Source organism: Jaculus jaculus, chromosome 4, assembly GCF_020740685.1.
Source record: "Jaculus jaculus isolate mJacJac1 chromosome 4, mJacJac1.mat.Y.cur, whole genome shotgun sequence".
In the NCBI taxonomy this organism is placed as follows: Eukaryota; Metazoa; Chordata; class Mammalia; order Rodentia; family Dipodidae; genus Jaculus; species Jaculus jaculus.
The window spans coordinates 52,191,144-52,201,906 of NC_059105.1; the positions used below are offsets into that span (position 1 = coordinate 52,191,144).

The 10,763-nt window shown below is 33.6% G+C and overlaps 1 protein-coding gene across 3 annotated transcripts in view; it reads left to right on the forward strand.

Moving 5' to 3' along the window:
• Calcrl (calcitonin receptor like receptor) overlaps nt 1–8,321 on the forward strand; it is a 106,575-nt gene extending 98,254 nt beyond the window's left edge. For all 3 annotated transcript variants that reach the window (XM_045147162.1, XM_004660271.2, XM_045147163.1), the window contains 3 exons: nt 1,447–1,665; nt 1,815–1,856; nt 7,537–8,321. In XM_045147162.1, the coding sequence (XP_045003097.1) occupies nt 1,447–1,665; nt 1,815–1,856; nt 7,537–7,761 (486 nt within the window). In that variant the 3' untranslated portion in view covers nt 7,762–8,321. The remainder of the gene's footprint in view (nt 1–1,446; nt 1,666–1,814; nt 1,857–7,536) is intronic.
• Nucleotides 8,322–10,763: the final 2,442 nt, after the last annotated feature.

Below are 10,763 nucleotides of genomic sequence, written 5' to 3' on the forward strand. Positions count from 1 at the left end.
TAAGACAGAATCTTGAAGTTGATTGAGCAAAACAAGTAGAAACTATTAATTAGCCTAATGTGACTCTTCTGGGAATAATTTCAAAATCAATTAAAATGAAATGGAAATGAGAGCTGGAAAGATGATTCAGCCATTAAGGCATGCGCCTGCAGATCCTAATTACCCAGATTTGATTCCCCAGTATCACCCATGTAAAGCCAGATCAATAAAGTGGTGCATGAATCTGGAGTTTGTTTGCAGTGGCTATTGGCCCTGGCACACCCATTCCCTCTCTCTCCTTCTCTGTCTCTGTCTGTTTTTCTCTCTCTCTCTCTCTCTCTCTCTCTTTCTCATGTCTCTTTTTTATCTGTCTTTCTCCATGTCTCCATGTGCAGATAAATAAAATATTGACATAGATAAAATGGACAAAAATAAAAAGAGACATATCTACACTATATGTATTGTGTATGTGCATGAGCATGTGTGCATGTATGGAGAGAGAAAGAGAGAATGTGTTTCACAAAATTGTTTTCTGTTTCCAGAGTCACATTATACCTGCAAAGTTTTATGAATCTTTTTCAAAGGCAAGGTTATTGCTATAGGATGCCTAATTGCTAAGGCACAATAAACAGTACATTATTATTATGTAAAGTAATTAATAAAAGGTATTACGGAAAGCCAAAGATTTTATCTTTAGCATAGTCTAGGTTGAATATCAGCTGGTTTAGTTGTATGATTCAGTTTCTTTCTAAGCAGAGAGATGATAATAGTACTATTTCAGAGAGCTCTTGTTAGGATTATAATTACAAAAGATGTTATGAGGCTTTTAAATGGGGAAAAACCAGGAAAGACAAACCCAAAAGATAAAAATGGTTACTTTGGCCTAATATATATTTAGAAAGTAGATACTATAGATGCTAATAAAATGTAATGCATTAAAATTTAACATTTGTTAAAAATAATTCTTTGTGCTAAAAATTTTAAGAGCTTTATTTAGAACCATAGAACATTTAAAAATATTGCATGAGAAAAAGAGCTAAGAAAAACATTCACATATTTCACAACTGACTATATTCTACAAATCATGTTACCATAACTTTATTTTAAAATTTTAACTGACTAAAATTCATATACTTGTAAAAAGTAACATCTGAGTTCCAGAAATACAAATGAATATCTTAGAAAAATAACCCCTGGTACACTTCACAGGACAAGACCTATAAAACTGGAGCAACCACAGGCTTTTAAACATTATATTTTTAAAAAAAGTTAAGTCGTTTTAAGCCAGATGTGGTGGCACACACCTTTAATCCCAGCACTTAGGAGGAAGAGTTAGGAGGATCCCTGTGAGTTCAAGGCCACCCTGAGACTACATAGTGAATTACAGGTCAGCTTGGTCTAGAGTGAAACCCTACCTCAAAAAACAACAAAACAAGAAAAACATTAAGTCATTTTATTTTATTTTAGGTGAATCTCTTTTTCCTATTAAATATTGTCCGCGTTCTCATCACCAAGTTAAAAGTGACCCACCAAGCGGAATCCAACCTCTACATGAAGGCCGTGAGAGCCACACTCATCCTTGTACCACTGCTGGGCATTGAGTTTGTCCTTTTCCCCTGGCGGCCAGAAGGCAGGATCGCAGAGGAGGTGTATGACTACGTCATGCACATCCTGATGCACTACCAGGTAGGGCATTCCTAATAGCTCATAACACTGTGATTGAGCTCGTATTCAATCTGCATACAAGTTTGGTTTTCTTCTTTACTGGCTATGCAGTAAGTTATAAATACATAAGTCTATTCCGCTCATATTTACATATTTTTTTCCTTCCACAGGGTCTTTTGGTATCTACAATTTTCTGCTTTTTTAATGGAGAGGTATGTTCATTGATTTTACTGCATTTTTCATTTATATCATTTTTCCTTTAAAATGATATGGAATTTTATACCCAAGGAACAACTATTCCAACTCAAATTTTATTAGAGAAAAAATCATAAAAGTTCTTTCTTTAGTTAGGAATTTTGCTGTATGAACGTCCTGCATATTGGCCTTGTCCCCATCAGGCTGGATGCTTGTGTCACCAGTCCCATTCCACTTCAGGTCAGTCCTCAGTGGGGTCACCGGCATGCACTGTGGGCTCATGAATGCACCAGTTAGTCTCTGGATGGGGGCAGCGATGCCACAGAATACATCTTCCTACTTTATACATATTACTTTTTTTTTTTTTCTATTCACACTTCCACAGTGTTCCCTGAGCCTTGAGGGTATTGAACTCTCAGCAGCCTCCATTTGCGCTTCCTCAGTGGCTACTGCCATCCCACAGAAGAGGCTCTCAGCCATGAGAACAGCAGTAATATTTAATCCACCACTTCTACAATATTTCCTGGGCTGGAAAAAAAAAATTGTACATACAAACTTTCAACTTGGATTACACCACAGTTGAAGGTTAGAAAAAAAAAATCACCCTCACTTTAAACTATTCCCATAAGTGACGTTTATGAATCCAGTTTTTAAAAATTTATTTAATCCAGTGTTTGACCTAGCATTAGATAGTACCATGCCTGAACTTTCTGGCAGGGACAATGCTGTGTAGTCCTTAACTTCACAGAACATGCACTCTAACAGGGAACAGAATCTTCTCACTTCCTACTTTCTCTTTTGCAATAGGTTCAGCAATATGATATTTGGAAAAGTTTTATCATGGCTACAAAAGGCTAAAAAATTAAATTCTTATTTATACTATGAGACAATTCAATGAGTTAGGAAATTCAGAAGAAAACACTTCAATAACATAGATATTTTTTGATTCTTATCTAAGGGTTTCCAACTTGGGAGATCTCAGAATTTAACTGAATCTGTATTTCTTATGCCTATGGATATTGCTATAGCTCAGTGGTTTGAGTATTATTGGTTAAGCATTATTGATTTAGTATGTTTCCAATGTGCTTGACTAATTTCCATCTGGAAGATGTTGGCAAAATTAAACAAAGTTTAGAAATCCAGATATAATCTGAATGAGGCATGGACACTTAATATTGGTGAAGTTAATCTCTAAACTTCAGCTGGAGTGCACATAGGAACAGTGGGTGTGGTGTTAACAGAGCAACTCTGATGCTAAATCAACACAGGAAATAATGTAGGTATAAAGAAAAACTATAAAATATTATTTGGATTAGGCAAATATCATACATACACATGTACATTTACATAACAACAAAACTCTTAAATTTTAAATTAAAAGAAAGTTTACTTAATTTTAAATATAGATACTTGTTATTTATGTTTATTTACATGAATGCATCTAACTGTCAAATGCATTAGACTATAGAAATAATGGCTAGCTCCATGATTCCTTTATAGGCAAGATGAGAATGACCATTTGCCTGCAGTCAAGGATGCCTGTAGGCAGAGTACAATTAAGATAGATAAGTCATTTATTATTTAGATTTAAAATTCCCAAGCCTTTATGATGCATGTCTGGTGCTAGGTTGCATACACCTTAACTTGGGTAATCCTGAAAGCTACTGATGAAGACAGTCACAATTAAATACTGGTGACAGTGACATGCACACATATGGAAGAACTTGTGTAAAATATGGACGACATGCCTATATCTACAGAGAAGACCACCAGGTTTTTAAACATTCAAAACATAATCACTAGTAAAGATAGATAAGAGACAGCATAGAATAAACAGAGTGAGGCATTTAAGTGACAGTGACATTTGAGGAATTACTCTGGGCTGGAGAGATGGCTTAGTGGTTAAGCACTTGACTGTGAAGCCTAAGGACCCTGGTTCTAGGCTCAATGCCCCAGGACCCAAGTTAGTTAGCCAGATGCACAAGGGGGCACACGTGTCTGGAGTTCGTTTGCAGTGGCTGGAGGCCCTGGAACACCCATTCTCTCTCTCTGCCTCTTTCTCTCTCTGTCTGTTGCTCTCAAATAAATAAAAATAAAAAATTAAATTGAAAAAAAAAGAGTATGTCTATCTTTATCAAAAAGAAGTAATAATAAGTTCTTCACACTAATTTCATAAGAGTAAATGTAAGCTAAGCAATGTAAAATTATTTTGTTCTATGTTCCAGCCTCACTATGTCCTCAGTATTTTGTAGATTCTTTACTAAATTTGTCAAGCAACCTATTTTTATTCAAAACTAAATGTAAAGAAGTGAGTACATTAATTACACTGGAATCAAAATTTCAAATTGGCCCACTGGCTAGAAATAGTACCTGAGGAGATCTGCAATGAACGTCTTGTCCTTCTATTATAATTTATGTGTAAGCACAAAAGACAAAGAGCACCTTGGTCTTTTCCCATGTCCTAAAATTGACAAAATTTTGGCAATGGAAAATTACAATAATAAAAACATGTTTGGGTCAGGTTGTTGCCAAATATTTCAGTTCTCCACATCTTTGATATCTGTTCGTTTTCTTCATCTCTGGAGAGGTAGTCCCTACTTGAATATGACTCATCTCTTGTCTTAAGAAATACTAGAATCCCTCCCGTTTTGTCTCCTTGCCTCCTAGTTTTTCCCACTCTCATTATGTGAAGAAATAGCTGTCACATTCAGCTGTGTTCCAACTATGTCATGTTCTTTCTGAGTTATTTGCTCAATCCTTGTTTCCTTCTTGCTTTCCGCATGAGTCAACGGTTGCCTTTTGCCTAATACCTAAGCTTGCTTTTTACTCTCCCCTCTGAACTGTAGCCAGTGTCTTCCTTCTAGCATTTCTTGCTAGTTAAACTAAGGGCAGCTTCACAGGTGGTTGGGTTACTTGCATCTTAGCCATATTAAACTCAGACAAAAACACGTGTACTATGACGAAAATGGAATGAAGATACTTTTACAAGGTGAATAAAAAGATTTGCTGAGAACACTGAACTCTTACTCTATAAAGAAAATTCAATAAATATTTTTTCAAATCTTTATTAAATTAAAAAATAAGTTACAGATTAATGAGTATGGATATTAATGGGCACATTAAACCACTATGCTATATTATCAGCATTAAGCCTTACTACTTACATCATTTTCATACAGAATAGAGTGAAAACATATTCATTTATTAAACAAAAATATACCTAGCTTCCCTTCTGCTTTTCTCACTTAAACTCATTATCCACCTACTTTAATGTTCTGTGGAACAAGCATGATGTTATATTAGAGGCGGCAGATGAAAAAAATGTGTACGTGCCTTTCAACAGAAGTCTGCATACCTATGGTCGTTAATCAAATTCATTTTTAATTTCAGAAAATAAGAGCCTACAGTTTGAAACATTGGCTTTTCATAATGTTTCTGACAATTTGGTTAATAATAGGAAATACAGTAGTGATCATAATCACAGTTATATCAAGGAAAAACATCCAAGTAGTTCTAAAGCTATTTGCCCAGAATTATTTGGCTTTCTTTTTAGAACTGCATGTCTTAGGATCCCAGTTGATATGCTTGCTGTCAGCCTCTGCTCCACCTTCCTGTGGAACCTCCTATGTTAACTCTGTTTCCCTTCAATGTAAAACTTTGTGCTTTCTACATCTAAGCACTTCAGCATTAGTAATAAAGTGAAAAATGTAAGAAATGGAGCCCACCAAAAGTAGCTATATAATATATAAAAATAATTTTGTGTTTGAAACTCTAGATATATTTTGAAAATTTCCAGACCAAAAACAAATTCTTCTGTTTTTGGAAGGTATTACATACACAGGTATTATTTAATTTAATTCAAATACCTTATTTGTAGGATTTTGAATTACTGACAAAGAGAGAAGAAAAGATTAGTATTTATAATATAAATATGTGTGTCACTGTATATATTTTTCTGTTTACAGAGCATATTTATATGAACATATATCATTTTCACAGTTTTTACCAACCATAAAAAATAATTTTGAAAATCCTGAAATCATTGAACTGCTCAATGATACAATTTTATAATCAAGTTGTAGCATTTCACTTCTATAGTTTTTGAATTATAGAGAGAAACTAAATGGAAATTTTAATAAATCATATTGATTTCCACTCAAAGGCATTTTGATTCTTTGTTCCTATATGATAAAATAGAAATTAAAATGGTAAAATTTTGTGTTCATCTTAACAACTAAAGGATAAGAGAATTTGAAGTATCCCATGATGCTATAATGAATATCATTATTTATTATAGACTGTCTGAAATTAGTAGAAGAAAATACGAACCTTTTCAAGACTTAATATAGATTTCTATGCATGAATAGAAAGCTGAGAAATTCTTTATATTCATTAAATGTACATGTTAATCACACATGAAATATTGGAAAATTACTTGTAACATGCACAACTTCCATTTGGGAAAGTAACTAAAGGGTTAACAATCAGACCATGTCTTGAGGCAAAGTATTTAAACAATGCTCACTTGAGTAAACATGAACCAGGCAGAGGTACAGGGACAACACACTCTTGACCTTGATGCAGCCAGCCCCAAGACAGTCAGCACATTCAACAGAGCTTCAGGAATCTGCATGGTGGGACTCACGGTTGAGTAGCAAATTCTTCTTTGTGTTCACATATGAAGAAAATCTTCCCATTAGCTTAAGTTCAATTCAAATTAAAGGCATTGTATTCCTTCCTCTGTGATCTAGCTTCACTATCTTCCCAGAATCTTCTGGTCAATTCAAATCAAAGGCACTGTCTGGCATTCCTAGTCCTGAGCTCTAGCTTCAGTCAGGAAGATAGGGCATAAGCTTCTTCACTTTGAGAGAGGATGATATAAAGTCACAGAAGTAGAAAAGCAACATTCAGAAATAATGATTCATGGTATCTATCCAAGTATAATTATTTGTTCAAATCCTTCATTCTTGAAGGTAAGATGCCTTGCTCTTTAATTTCCAAAAGAGAGCCCAGTTTCTAGCACAAAGTAATCAGTAAAAGGTTGCCTCTACTGCTAATGCATTTTATATACTTTCCCCAATTCATATATAATTTCACAAGTTATCTTCTGATCCTATTAACATAGTGCTATAAAACTAGATGTACTAGGTCTGAATTATGTTTTCCATTACATACATACACATTAATCATGTGTTTGTCAGTACATACACATTATTAAAGCTTTAGAACAAGGCACACAGTTGAAATATTAATGAAATAATAGTATAAAGTAATTGCAATATGTTTCCAAATGAAAAAAAACATACTCAACTTATGTGCATTTGCTGCATTGGAGATTGGACCTAGGGCCTCACATATGCTAAGAAAGCCCCTAAGCCAGATCTCTTTACATTCTGCTTTGACACAAGTCACACTAAGGTTTCTAGGTTTACCTTGAATTTGTTCTACAATGTAGGCAGGCCTTAAACCTACCACCCTTCTGCCTCAGGCTCCTGAGTAGCTTGCATTTCAGGCCTAGACCACCATACCTGGCTCTAAACTTCATTGTTTAATTAAATAAGAGACAAAGTAATATTACTCACTCACTAACTAAAATAATAAAATTCTCAATGAAATATTTGATTATGCTTCAAATGCAAGATCTTTATTTCAGCTAATAACTTGTTCTTATGGTTTCTGCTTCTTTTTAACTGACAGGTTCAAGCAATTCTGAGAAGAAACTGGAATTTATATAAAATCCAATTTGGAAATGGCTTTTCCCACTCAGATGCTCTTCGCAGTACATCTTACACAGTGTCAACCATCAGTGATGTTCCAGGGTATAGCCATGACTGTCCAACAGAGCACTTAAATGGAAAAAGCATCCAAGATATTGAACATGTTGCCTTAAAGCCAGAAAAGCTATATGATAACATCATGTGAGATCTCGGCTTGTTCTGTACCACTCCTAATTCAGTGACTTGGACCCAGAATATTAATAGCAAGAAGATTTCAATACAAAATCAATTTCTGAAATGTCATAAAGAAAGTCCTCAAACGAAGTGACAATTGTGTTGATAAATGTTTAACAGCCGTCCCTCAGTGGTAGAACAGCCCTGATTTATAATGTTGGCCAGTAAATACTACTTCTGGCTGATTTCAGACTACCAACCTGACCTCACTGAATGTGGAACTGAAACAAAGATAAGCACAATCAACTCTTGGGAGCTAGCTTGAGTAGCTTCCAGCACATCACTAATTGAATTCACAAATTATGGGTCAGGTTCATGTACCCACTGTTAGTGAGCCTGCTCTTGTTAGTTAAGGAACCCCTGCTCTGTCTTTATAGGCATGGGAGGAACAATCTTGACTTTTGTTTTAGCTGCAAAACCCCCATTGCCATTGGGGCACTTAACATGTATGTAATGTAACTAGAAGCACTCTGGTTCTTTTTTGTAATAACTTCCTAAATGAACTAAACAAAGACTTTCTTATCCCTGTCATCTCATCCCTATTTTCTTTAAGACAAGCAACTGAACAGCATTGCTATGCATTACTTAGTTGCTGGTAGATCAGTTTCATTCTGTGTAAAACTTGTTGTTGAGACTTGGTGAACAGGATGCCTGATATGCAACTTACCTGTATCAGTACTGAGACATATTGGTTGAGGCTACTGAACACACTGTCAATTACTTTCCTGTCTCAACCACATGAATGTGAGGGGCTTCCTTGAATTTGTAAATAGAATCATTGCCCTTTCCATCTCTACTGTGTAGACAAATCAACAATCATTTTACATGAAGGAAATCAATGAAGTATTTCTTTTTCTCTTACAAGTTTGTAAAAGAAGAAAAAAAAATTGTGAAAATGAGCTTGTAAATATTCCATTATTTTATTTTATAGCTTTTGTTCAAAACCATGCAATATAGGCAACTGTTTTGCATAAGACAACATCATATGCATAATATGCATATTAATATCTGATACTATGTCTGGGCTGGTATAATAATAAAATAGAGTCTGGATTTCTATATTTGGTGAGTATTTCAAGGACAACCAGATACTAGTATCAGAAGTTTGAAAACTAATAATCCAAAACGTCTGTGATATAACATAAAATATTTATTTTAATAATGCTAGGCCATTGTTTTATTGACATGCAAGCTTTGTGGATTCATATATTAATAATAGGCATGTTTTCCATATTTCTCTTCCCCTTCTGGTAGAGCTCATTCAACCCCAGAAGTCTAAAACAACTACTGTAAAAATCCAATCTGCTACTCTTGTGGATTTTATTTCATCAATATATCCTCACTTTGCTTAATTTTGCTAAATGAAGAAATATGGCTATGGAAATGTGTCAGATTATTGCAGACAAAACCTTAGACACACACACAAATGTGTATAAATATATGTGTGTGTCTGTGTATTGTATAATATTTAAATATTATTAATAGACTACTGTGTATGTAAACATATTCTATTAAAAGACTTGAACATATAATTGAGTAGGAACTGTCAGACAGTTGTAGAATAACTAAACTAAGGGGAAGAGAGCCTTGCTAATGAACTCAACTGATATTTACATGAGATTTAGTTCATCTTATTTTACATGCACTGGACTCTGAAGAACAAAAATGACTTCAGTTTCTTAAAAGTTAACTTTTGGAGAGGTCACTATGTGTATATGCTTTTGAACTATCTCAGTCACCTTTAAAATTAAAATACTGATTTAGACATCATAAATTATTTCATAAGCTGTCAATACATAGGGGACTCAGAAGTTTGAAATTGTCAAGGAAAACATTAGCAAGAACTGACATTTTCAATTATCTAACATGTATAATTGATCTATACATGTAAAGGATTTTTAGCATCAAATTTATGAAATTAATAGCATGCTGTCAGAAAAAGGAACACAGGCTGTTCTGAACTTTCAGCTGCCTAAATTATACAAAAATTCCTTTTAATAAGCTCAATTTTCAGCTCTTTATTATTGAGACATTGATTCATATTCTTTCTGACAGTGTTCATGTAATTTAGCATTCTAGACTGTCAAGTGTTGGCCATAACAGACAGTAGACAATGTTGAATTTCCAGAGAACATGTTGAAATGTTATTATAACTTTCAACTATTATATTGTGTCTTTTTTGATATTGAGTGTAGCTACAATTTCTTTCAGTGCCAAGATTCAGACACAGTGCAGTCTTCAGCTCTACCAGTCTGTGATTAATCAGTATTACTTTTGTACCCATATGTTTGATAATGTTATTGAACATTATATTTCTCTAAAGCTGAAGTGCTAATAAGAACTTACTATATTACTTATAAAGAAAATATAAATCTGATATTTTTGGGAAGAAAACTAATTTTGGGAATCTCCTAGTTTCTAAAAAAGTATACCTATAATTTTTTTCTAAAATTTCTGTGAAAGTCTTATTGTAAATCTTTAATATTTCTATTCTGACACTTCCAGAAGTTATTTTCTAGTACATTTGTTAATAAATTATCCATTCTGGAATTTAGTATTTGTTCCATTATAATCCAATGTACATAGTATAGAATTAGCAGTTTTTCTTGTGCTGTATTTATTGCTTATAATTTTTGTGTGAATTTATATTAATTTTCTTAGTCTTAATTTGCTAATAAAAACATCTGCAAACATATTAAAGATATTCTGATCAATTAAAAGAACTCATGTTATACCTACTTAAAATTCCTATTTTGATTTTATAAAAATGTTTATGCTACATTTTTATTAAAATATTAACATTTTATAAAAATGTTAATGCTATAAATCTATATTGGTTTTCACTTATACTCAGAGGAGTATGAAATAATTTATCTTACACACAAAATGTTCACAACAATCAATTAAATACTTTGTAAAATAAATGAAATAAATATTACCCTCTTCTCAGTTTTCAGGCTGGTAAGTGACTTT